Source organism: Cryptomeria japonica, chromosome 6 (assembly GCF_030272615.1).
Source record: "Cryptomeria japonica chromosome 6, Sugi_1.0, whole genome shotgun sequence".
Taxonomy (NCBI): Eukaryota; Viridiplantae; Streptophyta; class Pinopsida; order Cupressales; family Cupressaceae; genus Cryptomeria; species Cryptomeria japonica.
Window position 1 is genome coordinate 646,914,493 of NC_081410.1, and position 14,793 is coordinate 646,929,285.

Sequence of the window (14,793 nt, forward strand, 5' to 3'; positions counted from 1 at the left end):
TATCTTTCCTTTATTCTAAATGTGTTCCTTTATACCAAGGTTGCAATTTGAATTAATTCTTCAGCCAAAATGGCCAAAAGTTCCCAACCTAGAACGCTTATTTTATTAGAACACTTCCTAGAGAGCTCTCAAATATAATGAATCTATCGCAATCAGCTAGAAAATACATCTTGGGGAGCCTCCAAGTCAAGTACAATGAAAACCTTGTAACCGCACCTCATAAGGGGCAACTTGAAATTACATAAAGTTGCATATTGTGCACCAACAATTGAAGGTTTAGACAAAATTTTGTCTTCAGAACAGTTGCCTTTCAGAAATAAAATTCCTGCTCTAAGTAATTCGCGATGGGATTTACTTTGGCCCTATTTCCCTTAAATCCCTTCTAGGAGGATCTTAATATGGCAATTTCTTATGGATGCAGAAAGAAATTTGTTCTTGCAAAATTGTTGAACACGAATTAGAAGCCTGTGTTGGCAATCAGTAACCAGTTACCTGGTTTTAAAGCCACGAAGAAGAAATCAAATAAATGAATTTGTATATTTATATCCTAGCAACCATTATAGACCACTGTAACTTCTATGATGTACCAGAGCTCCCTACCGAAAATATTATCAAGTTATATTCTCACGATACCATCTTCAACCATCTATAAAGTGAGACTCCTTACAATCAGGACTTGGCCATCAATACGTTCAAATTTGATTCATCAACCAAATGATCCCCATTATTCTTCTATGAATGTTTACCCAGAGACAGAAAACATTGATTGCATCAATCTCAACTTGTATACCAGGAAGTTAGAAACGCATTGTTTTCTTACAATAATCATGTAATCTTGTTCCTCAAAATTCTTTTAAAACTACCAAACTTGAACACTATCATAACACGTGCATCATCCAAAAGTACTAAACAATTCTCAAGAAAGTGAAAAATGAAATTTCAATTATAGAATAGCTCCGCAGGTTTCTAGTTCAGAAGTGATCTTGCTAAATGCTCCCTTGCCATGGCAAATGCTTGAGATATAGTCTGCATTCAGAACATGATGATCAGAACCCCACAAATAAAAGCAGATAAGAAAATGATTAGGTCTGCATATTTTACTCTTCCACAACTTGCATACCACACTTGTATACATTATCAAAGATGTATCCTCTCTATTTATTTGCAAGACACGAAAAATGATAACTACCTGCTCTGCCAGTGGTGCATCTATTTCGGAACCCCTCATTGAAACCCTCCCAGTAACTGAGGTTGGTTCGGTTTCCAAGATAATTCTGCTTTGTATTAATGGACAATATGATTAGTAATGAACAATCAAGGTCTAGATATTATGAGGCAATATATAAGCACTCTTGAAATCAGAATATAAATATTAACATATCTAGGATAGGAAAATGGGAAAATGAGAGTTGTGGGTCATCATACCCTTCATCCACCATCTCATCAATACAGAGAAGAATGAGGTCTAAATTCTCCAGAGCTGTCCTCTTTTCAACATTGTTTCTGTCGCAAACATACATCTCTGAGTTAGAGCTCAAAACAAATTCATAATTACAAACATTTGAGAAGCACTGATGGCTGTAGTCAATCGACAATGCACATCAAAATATGGGTTGCATGAAAAAGCCACATAAAGCTGACTAATATTGATCCTCCTATAGTGCAGAAGCGCACCAAAGCTATCTTGAGATATTTTGTTGAACTCCTACACTGAGTTTGATTCATGCAGAATCATTAATAAACAGGAAAAGAACCAAGAATTTGAAGCAGTTATCTTCATGTAGATTGAATGGTTGCAATTAAACAGCAAATAATATTTTCATAATTTAGTTTCTTTGCCTCTGAGGAGTTATCAGGGCATGTATACATCCAATTATAACATAAATTTGTTTTCATGAAATGCAATCAAAACAAAATTTACAACAAAGTATACAATAGACAGCTGCTAAAACTCGTAAGATGACAAAGTTTTATATCACTGAAATAACAAAACCATTAGCAACTTTGTGTTGTTTGTTTCATACTAAATGATAGATTAAGGTTATGATTACTAGCAAACTAAATACTAAGCACCTAGTTTTACCAAGGATGGATCAAGGTTATTGTCAGAAAGAATTGTTCTATATTGAACTCAGTAACCCATTGTTCTATATTGATCTCAGTAACCAATAATTTAGGTTCCCGTAACTTTCATGGCAAACTCTATTGCTGTTTTCCACCATGCCCAATGAATGAGACTGATGACTTGAGATTAAGAAGCGTGTACAACTGCTTCTCACTGATACCAATTGCAATCACCTTACCATTATGGAGAGCTCTGACCATAAATTCAGTGCCTTGAAAGTTGATAGAAAGAGTATATTCTTAGTTATTTCACCGAAAAAAGAAAATTTATTCATGCAGTGACATGTTGAGCATGCTTGAATGTATAGACAACATTGTTTAACGTGACACAAACATCACCACATACTTTGATAAAATGATGTCCACGCTTTTGCTAAAATGACAAATTCACTTCTTTTATCTCAGTAAAGGATACATACCAACCTTAACAACATGTATCGTGTCTTGGATGCACTTGAATCAAAGTATCAGGTAGAAGACTCCGTTGATTGTGTTGGTTCTTCGTTTTGCTACCCTCAGCTCTAAGGGATGATACAGCACCTAGACTCGGGAATCATGTTGATCCACGTAAGATGACAGCCTCATGATTGAACCAAGGACGAGAAAGCCAATGAGACAAGATTGGACCCAGTCTTCTGCACATCAAGCTCCAGAGGACTCGAGAGGGTAATCCTAATGAGGTTTTTAAGAATGATTAAGCTCTTTCACAGAATATGCTGCAAGGACAAAACCAGGTCCAACTGGCACAATGCATAAGCCCAGTTTTTCGTCACGAACACAGATTGTGTTGGTTTCATACTAATTTGAAGCTGCAGACCCTAAACAAGTGGATTATTGACACATTCACAGATAAGCAAAGAATTTTTACATTTAGCAGGTGTAGCAATGATTCTTTGTAACTTTACCAACATTGTCAACAAATCAATTACACAAACTGATTTGTCTTCACATAGAATAGGCAAAGGTGTGATTAAATAAACTCAGGCCTATCCTATGCATCCATGAAGACAAGAAACTCCAATAAGTTATACCTTTCTGTTGATGTTCATTAATTGCAATTTGAGGTGTTATTAGCTGCAACTATAAGAGATTGGTGCCTTATCCTACAAAAATAGAATCAATTCAAGACAAAAGTAATGACAGGAAAATCACAGTTTAGATCAGCCTATGTCACATGTCTATGCCTTACAGAACCTGGACTCTCAAATGCCTCCATGTTTAAAACAATGTAACCGTTCTTAATTTCAAGCTAGCTGAACCCCACATACCAGGTAAGAAAGACTTCCCATCACAAAATAACATTTGACAGAATATTAAATGTATTCCTTGAATACAAACTAGCTGAACCCTGACGCAAGTGCAGCAAATGTGCCACTAGTGTCAAATTCCCTAAAGCTTACAAGATAAAAATGGTGACAAATTTGTAAAGTAAACATGAGTAAGTCTTAATATTGATTTACTAAACAAAATACTACAGTGCCATAGCAAGAATCAGGCAATGCCTTTATTCAAGAAGAGTTTTTCATAAATTCTAATAGCTTCTACCCTAGAACCCAATAACTAACCTCAAAAGGCCCCAAAATTACAATATAATGAGAAGAGGGAAATTCATATTGAAAATGATACTGACACTTGGCACTAGCTGGTCCTTTTCTGCAATCAAAATAGACATAAGGAATATGCCACATAATCTTTAAACACCCCTCTATTTTACCCACTTTTTTGTAAACTGAAACTAACTTGCTCAAACATTCACTTGCATTCATGTCCAATTTTTCACCCCCAAATAAAACTATTTTTCCAACCTATTTTCACCCTACAGGTGAAAAATAAAACCTCAAGCACTCACCATTTGACCTGCAAGTGAAAACTAATAATTTACAAAGCATTTTTCTTCTCAGAACTCCTTTTTTCACTCTGCAAGTGAAAAATATAAAACCTCAAGCGCTCACCCTTTGACCTTCAAGTGAAAACTAATCATTTACAAAGCATATTTCTTCTCAGAACTTATTTCACACTGAAGCCGATTGAGACATTTCTTCAAATATTTTGTAGGCAATAGGCTTTACGTTTGCATTGTGCCTGCATTTGCATTAAATTTGCCTCTGTTGTAGTACTTCAGCAATTTTTTTGTGTTTTGAAGCTGAAGTCACCTCCCCACAGCCAACCGAACTTTCTACATTCATGTTAATCGACAAAGACATCCCTTTTCCAAAGCTCTACCTAAATTCATTCTACAAGTAGCAACATTTAAATGTATTTTGTCAAACACTTCATATGCATTTGTCTCTCTTCATTTTTAGTCATTTCCAATTTTTATCTTCATTGTTACATTTTTTGATCAACATGAAATCCCTCTAATTTATGAATATTCTTGCAAATGTTATTGTACTGTTGCAGATAGATATTCAATGAACTCTGGTGCCTCACTTCTACATTTTTCTCTATTCCTTGATGCTGCATATTCTCCTCAAGAATAGCACCCTTCTTTGGTGAATTTTATTGACATATAGCATGTCCCTTTTCATCGGTAGTTTTAATTGTGAAGTGATTGCAAAAGAACATATAAAGACATTTTTATTTCATGGCATCTTCATTCCATGCAAGGCATTTTACCAAATGTCTGGGTATTTAACTTATGTTGGTTCTTTTACCCTTTGTCAAGTGTTTGGTTTCCAACTCGGAGAGCAAGAATATTATGAAGCAAATGTATACTTCCTACCTTTGACATGGAAGGATAACTCTGACAAACACCTCCCTATCAGATAAAAATAAATATCTTTACCTACACGATGAAGCCTCACATGGAAATAGAAAAATCAATGCTGGATATTAAACCACCTTATCATGGGCATTTTAGCTCTTTGAGCAGGGCAAGTTTATTTGTTGCTCACTTTATCTTTCATGGCTAGACATCTTCGACATTTCCAAGGCATTTCAAATCTCTGTAGGGTGATTCAAACATTGGATGGGCGAGTGGGCGCATGTCTAGTTGTTTTTTTTGTCAGGCATTCTAAACCTTTCTAAGCATTGAGAAACCATTGTTGGGCATATTCTATTGTGCAAAGGCGTGGGAAGCTGAATACACTATTTTTTATTATTTTAATGTGAAAATTGCTGTATGTTCAAGAAGTCAAATGGGAAAACATAGACAACACCCCTTTTACTACTAGAGCATGGCACGCCAAAGGAATCTTGGACCTAGTATATGTTGAACTATGTGATCCAATTAAAACATTCGTTGTATCTAGAGCCAAGTTTTTTGGCTATTGGTCAGCGACTATTCTAGGAAAATGTGAATTTATTTCCTAAAACACATAGCAAAACTCTTTCCTCAATTTGGAGCAATGAAATCCTTGGTGGATAAATAGATCAGGGCGCTTAGACTAATAATGGAGACAGATTTGTCTCAAGACAATTTCAAAAATACTACAAGTAGAATGATATATACAATTAGTATACTACTGCCTACACTCCATAGCAAAACAAAATTGTGGAAAGGAGAAAAAGAATTGTTATAGAGATGATGAAATGCATAGTGCACATCCAGAATGTGACTTTAATATTGGAAAGTAGCCATGAATACGATGGTTTGCATTCTTGGCCGGTGTCCTTGTAAAACATTGCAAGACATCACCTCTAAGTTAGTATATTCAAGTAGCAAACCACAATAAGTGACCTATGTGTTTACAGTGGTGTTCCTTTTGTATTAATATTTACAAAAAAGAGAAGTAAATTAGATACAAAAAGCAAAACATATGTGATTGTTATCCATAGGAAATAGAAATGTCAAAAGCACAGTTTTAAAACTCATTGAATATTTACACAACTCACGAGATTTTTTCACGGCCAAGAAACTCGCTTGTAAGTACAGTTTTACAAAGAAACTCACAATGAATACTTAGCGCATTTACAAAAAAGGCAAATCCAACTCATATAAGTCAAGTTTTTGCCCAATGTTTGTCAAAAGAAACTCGTATATGTCAAGTTTTTTCCCAAATGTTTGTCAAGTTTTGCCAAGTAATGAATTTAAATATATTTTTAGTTTAGCAAATTTTGTTGAATCACCACGTATGAATCATATTGGGTCTATCAAGTTTTGTCGAGTCTCACATTTTTCAAAATATGATCAAAAGCATACAGATTACTAGATGTCTCTACAAACAAAATTTTTATAAGTTCAGATGTTATACATGAAAAGACATCTTTCTTCTCCAATAATAAGAAATCTATAGACAATATTGTATAGGTAATTATTGTTGATAATTCTAGAACCAAGTTTCAGCGTTGAAATAAAACAAGTCTTAGACCTAGAAACATCAAAAGAATCAAGTTTCAAATGCAATTTTTTGGGGTTTGACCACTACTCATGCAATATGGGTCAGTGAGTTTGACTCAAAAACTACACAATTGAATATCGATAAAATATCATAATGTGGTACATATTGGTGTCTTCCCAGTTTTCCTGTAAACATTTTTGGTTGACTCAGATTTCTCCTATATGGCACAGGCCCCTTCTACATTCTTGCATTCCATATATATACGAAATTGATCTTCTTTATGATGTATGCTCTTTATGCATCTAATATTGTATATTTTAAATTCTTGAGTTATCTCCTTAGTTTATTATAAGTGGGCCAACTAAAAATGTGGCATTTGACTCTAAAATCTTGCCATTACTTAAATCCATCTTTGGAAAACTGAAATTGTAATTGATTATAGGGAATAAATAATGACATTATATGAGATTCCGAAAGTGAAACAACGAAACAAGTAAATAAGGAAGTAAAGACAAAAGAATCAAAGAAGCCAATGTTAATGCTTATTCAAGTTGAGATGGTAAATTTTAATAACAGAAATTACATAGCATGCCACTTTTTTACTATGTCATGCATTCATTTTAGGTGCTTTCTTTAGCACATGTTTTTACCCCTTATTCATACTCAGTTTAGACTTATGATACTTTGTTTATCCCTATGTGTTCATGTTTCCCCTTACCCATGTGTTCTTACCCCTTATATAATCCTTGCTTACCTTTCTCGTGTGATAGTTATCATTTCCCACCTACCATTTAATGTTTGTAGCTTCCCTTCCATGTGTAGTGAACCCCTCCCTTGTTCCCCTTATATCTCACTCATTGTGGATCAAAATGACATGAAAATGCCACCATCTATTGCCCCTTCATTCCCTTAGCTTACCCTAGAAAGTTGAGACTCAAATGAAAAGTTATTGGTGCCCCCAACATGTAATTGCAGACATAATTCACCTTTGCTTATTTTTGCTACCAAAATTTAATGCAAAGCTCATTAATGGCTTTCCCTTGCCTGAATTCCTCCTAAAAACACTATAAATAGACACCTCACGCCTCTCATTTTAACACTATAAGCTATCAATTCATCATATTCTTGTGTTCTTGCAGAGCTATTATCTAGCACTTTCATCCTTGAAGCTTTAGAACTTTGGAGACTTGATGAAGAATTGTTTTGGAGCTTAAAAGTAGTTTCTTGGAGTCCCTTGGAGCATTGTTTGTCCCTTCTAATGGATTCATCTGTCTTTTCCTCTTGCCATGATGCTATCCATTTTCTCTCGTCAGACGTTAGATTTTTTAACCTTTTATAGCCCATTTTCCTCATATATCTTGTCCCCACGTCCCTCTCCATGTCCAAACCTTTTTAATTTCTTTTTGTGCCCTTGCGATCCCATTTTTTCTATCTCCTTGTGTCCTACTCTATCTCCAAGTTTCCTCATTGTTGTCATTTGTATCCTTCTAGGGTTTTACTTTTCTAGTTATCATAATTATTAGCATAGCCTGAATTTGATTATTCATTTGCCATTATTGTATGCATCTCGATTTGGCTGGAATAACCCCACAAGGGGCTAACCGAGGCAATCTCCCCTATTAACATTTACATTTTGCAAGCTTCCTTCAAAAAAGTTTGATTGAAGATTAATTACAGAAGATTTTATGCATTTCCGAAAGTTGGGGCAGAAGATAAAAGTGATTAGGAGCCTAAGGCAAAGCTTCTTAGCAAATTTCTACTCATTCTAAGCTAAGGTCAATCTTGCCATCTCCAGTGCCCATAAATCAATTCTTCCTTTCTCAAAGTGCCCCTGCATCAGTCAGCCCCAAATTTCTCCAATGCCCTCTGCAAGTCTTCCACATTATATTTTAGCCTTCACAGGCAGATTGTATTAGGTGACTGGGTTTCAAAATGTCAATTTTCTCTCTCATTTTGCCTAGATCCATAATACAGGCTTTTCCTTTATATCTTCCTTCCATAGTAATTCCATACAGGTGACAAAAAGGCAAAAGTTCAGGAGGCTAAGGCAGCCCAGCAAATATTGTGCTGAGGTCAAACTTGCCATCTCAAGTGCCCCCAGGTCAAACCTACCTTTTTCTAAGGGGGCATGTTTGACACACTATGAGATCAATCCCAGATTTTAATCAAAGCTTCCCAACTGCAACCTAAGCCTTTTTCATAACAGCAAAGTCTACATCCAAGTGCATCTAACCCCTGTTTTACTGCTTTCTGTTTCTAAGTCATATTTTGCATGTGGTTGTTCTCATTTCTGTTTCCAAGTGTTTATCTCTAGTCTAGTTATCAGTCTTAGCTCTTATGTAGGTTAATTAGTTGCATATTAAGATAATAGTTTGATCAAAAAACTTTAATTTGTATCATATACACTTACATGCTTAAAGAAAGAAATTTAACAAACCTCATGTTTCTTTTTATTTTCTTTCAAGGATCAAATAAATTAGTACTATATACACTTACATGCTTAAAAATTTAACAAACCCCAAATTTCTTTTTATTTTCTTTCAAGAATCAAATAAGATTTGTTGCCTGGGAAGCAGATGCATTGAGAGAAAAGTAGGACATACTTCACACTCAATCTAGGTCAGAAGGTATTCAACCTGACTACGATTTAGCTCAATAGAGAGACTGAAAGAATATGACCACTGGTTTTGAATCACATGTAGGACCTTGGGATTCCAAACCAAGCACACTCTGCTCCTGTAGCAGAGGCATAGATGAGGTTGCAGTACAAACTTCATTAGACAGTTGACATTTTGTTAGCCATATTTTAGTAGACCAAGCCATTAGGAAAAGACATAGCTATTATCTGCACACACAATCAATGCTGAGAATGGGAGTTACAGATCGTGGTTAACACAAAGAGTTTGGAGAATGCTGTAGAACAAATATTAAATAAAGCACCAACAATGAGAAAAAACAAGGCAACTAAGAATTAGCTACAAAATGTAATGTGCAAGGGTGAACGGACAAACAGCTTAGGAGATAAAAAATCAAGGGTAAGGATAAAATGGATGTGGAGAACTTTAGGTTCATTTTGCACTGACTCAGAGATATTCTGCACATGCAACAAAATGGCTGAGAAAGGGGTGCAATCAACAAATAGCAACAACTTGATTAATAGTGGGAAGGTGGTCAATCAAGTTGAAAGGATATTGCACAAGTTTATATCAAATTTCAAAGATGAAATCTAGGAGGTGGAATTTTATTGCGTTATGAAGTAGAATAATTGACATTGATATTATCGTTTTCTTCCTAGCTCTTCAGAACAAGCAATATATCGATTCAATGTTTGTCCAGCCACTACATTGGTTTTATTATTTATTAATATAGTAATCTTTGCCAAGTTCTTGATTATATGAGATACTCTTACAATTTATCTAATATTAAGTGCCTGCAATAGTAGCTGTACAAGAATCCATACCAATAACAAATATTTATGATCATAAATGATATTTACCCAATTTTCACTAGTCTTTTAGATAGAATAATGTTTTTGCTTAGCAGATAATCAAATACAAAAATGGCTGATGATCATAAATTTAAAAGGTTAATATATCCAGCCTCAAGTAGATATTACTGAAAAACGGTGAAACCTGTCAGAACTACAGAAAAATTATTAAAGACAAGTATGATTTTCTTCAATACTACAGGAAGGAGGTGAATAAATAGCATTCCCATTCGCAGAAAACCAATGATAATGAATGGGACAAATGCAAACCATAGAAAAGCTGTAAACCTCAGGGCATATCCAACTTGATCCTTGCGATATTAAACAGACAAAGAACTGTTGGGCAGAGTACACTATTCTTCCAAAATCCAAAGTACTGTGTAGAATTAATTGAGTTGTAACCTACTTTGTGCTATTCACAGACTATATTTTTCTATAAACAGCAATATAAAACTGATTTTATAGACATAAGGAATAAAATCTTTATTTTTTGTTCTTAGCTCAGCAGGAGTATGTAACAAAATAAACCAGCAGCATACCTGAGCAAAGTAGAAACTGCATCAAAAAAACCTTGAAGAACTGTTGCCAAAATGAGCTCATTTTCATTTTCACCCCCAGTGACAAAGAAGTGCAAATCTGATATGAACTTGTATACAACGATGTAGCCATCAAACATTCCAATTTCCGCTGCATAATGATAATTGATTAATTAGCAAATGCCAGAGAAAGAACTAAATGCATGTTAACACAGCATGCTTCTGTACTATAATCTATTAAAAGCCAAATTAAAATATGTCAAATCGCAAATGAAGAAATACCTTCTATATATTGACTAAACCTAATATGAAAAGTAGTTTATTCCAAGTTGACATATTTGCGTACTGAATTTCAGAAATTTCGAAAAACAGTAAACAAAAGTAAAAATGATGATTTAATTTACATTTAAATAATTGTCAATAAATGATCAAAAAAGGTCAATGGGGCTCAAAGTATAGCTGGTAGAGCTATTTAAAATGCTGAATTTACTGAATAAAATTTTGATTTCACAAATTTGGCATCGCCCATCAATAGAACACCATGTTTTAAGGAAACTATAGAAGAAGGGTTTCCTTTGTGGTTCCTCATTCAATTGGAAACATGGAGTATTGCTCTAGATCGGCTTTCCTCTTTTTTGTGCAATGTGTCATTCTTGTGAGACTAACCATTAAATTAGTGGAATTTGAAGCATTCTTGTGTTTATGTGAACACAGCCTCAATGCTATGGAGAATGAAAAATTCAAAATCTTCTACTTTCTTCAGAACAACCTATGAAATTTCCAGAAGACTGCATGATATCTACTTGGATTTGAGTAACTTGGTATGTATTGCCATGGTCACACCCCACACTTTGTAGATTGAGAGAATGATTTGTCATTGTTTCACTCATTGTCTTGTCATTGACTCCTCCTTCTAGACTCATACTTCTCAGTTTTTAATCTATCATAAATAACAGATGTCTTATTATATTTTTATTTTCATTTATTATCACAGAAAACAATGAATCATCAATATCATCTTTTTGTAGCTCAAAATGTGTACTATGATACATGATGCACTTACTTGTAATTGACTGTACTCATTATGTAAAACATTCTACGGTTCCACATGCTTTTTACTCTTTCCTATATAATAAGACAAGATTTTCACAATGCACAGTAAACCTAATTCCTTGTTAAAGTACACTAGCTATAAACCTAAGCACAAGCTAGTTGATACTGCTTTATCATTTGTGTCATTGACTCATTCATTGTTTCAACTTTCACAATCTCCTTATTCTGGAGTCATACATCCAGTTTTTAATCTATCATGAAGCACAGTTATGATCATATTGTCATTTTAGTTGGATATCATGGAAAACAATGAATCATCAATTTTATACTTTTGTATCTCAAAATATGTATTTTGATGCATTACAGCATAATACACTTACTTGTAATTTTAAATTAACCATACTGGTTATGTAAAATATTCTATAGCTCTTCATGATTCTATTTTTTTCTGTATATCAAGACTAGATTTTCAAAGTGCATAGTTTTAGTTACAGATCTGATGGATTAATCTGGGTTGTCCTGAACCCTCTCGACCTTGATCCCCCACCTACTGCTACCCACATTCCCAATACTTAAGATGAACATTGGCATATAGCTCAAAACTCAAAAATGTCACCTTACTGACTTCTTGTCACAAGCTCCATGGAGGAAGAAGAAACAGATCGTGACAACTACTCAATCTATCCAACCAAGCCATGTAATCAATGAAATGTTTTAAGTATCTGAAATCAAGCAAGGAACTAATCTTGCAAAATCAATTATACCAAGAACACATGAGAATAATATGTCCAATAAAGCATGATAAGGTATGAGTAAATCAGAATTCTGAAATTCCCTTGAACAACAAAGTTCCAGCTATCAAAAGATTTATAAGCTAATACCACATTGAACAACCACCCTAAAAATGAAGTAAGAACATTTAATATGTCGCATGCACATACCGAAAGAGTGGATGGCAAAGATTTACTTGATGAAGTCTCCTAGGAAACAACAAAGGCACATAAAAGGAAGGTTGCCCAATATAAAAAGACAAATTTGATCAAGCATGATATTTGCCATGTAAAAGTGTTAATTTTCAGATCATGGTAAGCAGATTCTGCACTCAAATAATCTAGTCCTAAAACTAGGAACTCTGAAATACAAAAAATTTAATCAAAACAATAATCTATGACTACGACAATCTACAAAAACATACTGGTGAAAATGGAATAGCAAATACATAGTAATGAACTCCCAAACCAGCAACTATCTTCTCATTAAATCTGTAAAGATATACACTGCACTGGAATGAAATTTTACAGAAGAGACTTTACATGCATCATGATTAAAATTGGAATATGTGTCCTTTAAATAGACAAGTGCAATATGAATCTAACTGAGAAAGAAAAAAATGATATTAATGTCCACAGGTAACTAAAATTAGGTCAATGGTACTCGAAAGTACATCAGCACTGTAGAAAGTTCTAGGAAGAGAAAATCTTATAGAGGCCCCTATAAATGAAGGAAAGCTCCAAGTTAAGCTTACAAGTTACAACTCACTGCAGTGACACTCAGTTTGACAGTAAAATCATCTAGTATGATTAATCAATCAACCTAGTCTAATAACAAATAACTCCTAATCAAAGTAGTTAAAACTAAGTTACATCCACAAATCAATAATCTCAAAGAACACTCCCTACATAAGCTGGCCATTATTCTCCTAAATAACTAAACCCTCTACATGCTGATCACTCAGCTGCACACAGGCCTGGATCGGCTGCTGTCACTACTGTGCTATCATTGTGAGAACACTAACTAAGCAACTCAAGTTGAAAACTCTTAACACTCTTCTTTGCAAGGAAAGTGTTCTCCACCAATCCTAGTCTCTCCTTCAAACTTCCAAAATTGAAGTAAAAAATAAAACAAAATCAACTCCTCCTTTCTGAGAAAACCCTCTAGCAACTTAAGTAAGAATATCATCAAGTTCAATTCCATGCTCTAAGAGAACCCTCTTGAAATAAATTGGTCCTAGTAGACTTCAATACTCCCATCAGGTGCATGCATATTATCATTATCAATAAATGATTGCATGGTAAGTTTAGAAACTACCTCCACAAATCTGGAAGGACACTCCTCAATCATGGCATCCTACCATATAACTACTTGACTGGATGAGCAAGTAACCTATAAAGGCCACCATCTCAAACTCCTCTGGCCAAAACTTGACCATATTTAGGATTGCATTTTCTAATGATGTTTTGAACACCATCAAACTGAATGATACAATATAGATCTATCATACAGGGAACTTAAAATACTCTTTTTTATACTAGGAACATACAGGACATCATCTAGCTCAAGCATATCACCTAAAGGTATCTGGAAGGAGACAATCCAATCTGGTAACAATACATGTGGCATCATTGGCCCACTACACCTATATGTCATCCTCTTGTTCTTAAAGTTTGTCGAATCCCCTAATGTTGAAGGTCATGTGTCTTGATGCTTCATTGGCCACACACCACCTTACACTTCAAACAATGTTAGTGGATAGGCCTGAAGCACAAGAAAGTTGTCTCAAGTCTAGATGCTAACTCATCCAGTCCGGCTGAAGTTTCTGCAGTGCCTGCAAACTCCTATTTCTGCCACTTGGCTTTCTTCCTCTCGAAACACTAAGATGCATAGTGGCCCATATTGTTGTGCTCAAAACACTTCAAATGACTCAATCTTTTCTTCCTGAGGTTTGAAGAATCCAAATTTTTCTCATTGCTGTTGTAAGTTTGTAACCTTTCTCAAGTCCTCCTTCCTTACCACATTTCCTCAATGAGTGCTAGGTTGCAACTCCCTTATGCTCTAGTTGAAAGAGTCTTCAATCTGGTCTCCTCTTGGATTAAATCATCCCAAAGCTTCCTAAATGTGGGAAGCTTCTTGCTAGCACAACGCCCAAACAAACGAGTCCCAAGATGGAGAGAACCAATTAATAGCTATGGTACCTGCTCATCATCCTCCACTTGTATCCCAATAGCAGTGAGTTGATCTCGAAACTCAATTATCTTCATGAAGTAACTGACCACTTTGTCTATATAACTCATGTGTATGGCATTAAGCTTGTTCTTTAGCAACATTTTGCAAGAAATGTTCACACTATGGTAGAGAAGGATCAAGTAATCATACATTTTCTTTGATGTCTTCTTCTCTATGACTAGAGAAATCAAATGGCAAACTAAACAAGGTTAGTAGGGCCTGCAACCTTGTCTCCACAGAACTCCAAAGATCAACCTATTCCAATTGCATCAACAATATACACATCCAAGGTGAAAAGTTGGAAGCACCT

The 14,793-nt window shown here is 34.9% G+C and overlaps 1 protein-coding gene across 1 annotated transcript in view; it reads right to left on the reverse strand.

Moving 5' to 3' along the window:
* Positions 1 to 687: 687 nt before the first annotated feature.
* LOC131060690 (coatomer subunit zeta-1) overlaps positions 688 to 14,793 on the reverse strand; it is a 29,062-nt gene continuing 14,956 nt past the window's right edge. Inside the window, exons 3-6 of the mRNA XM_057994020.2 lie at positions 10,431 to 10,578; positions 1,426 to 1,503; positions 1,190 to 1,274; positions 688 to 1,026 (exon numbers count right to left, since the gene is read on the reverse strand). Of these exons, the coding sequence (XP_057850003.1) occupies positions 967 to 1,026; positions 1,190 to 1,274; positions 1,426 to 1,503; positions 10,431 to 10,578 (371 nt within the window). The 3' untranslated portion in view covers positions 688 to 966. The remainder of the gene's footprint in view (positions 1,027 to 1,189; positions 1,275 to 1,425; positions 1,504 to 10,430; positions 10,579 to 14,793) is intronic.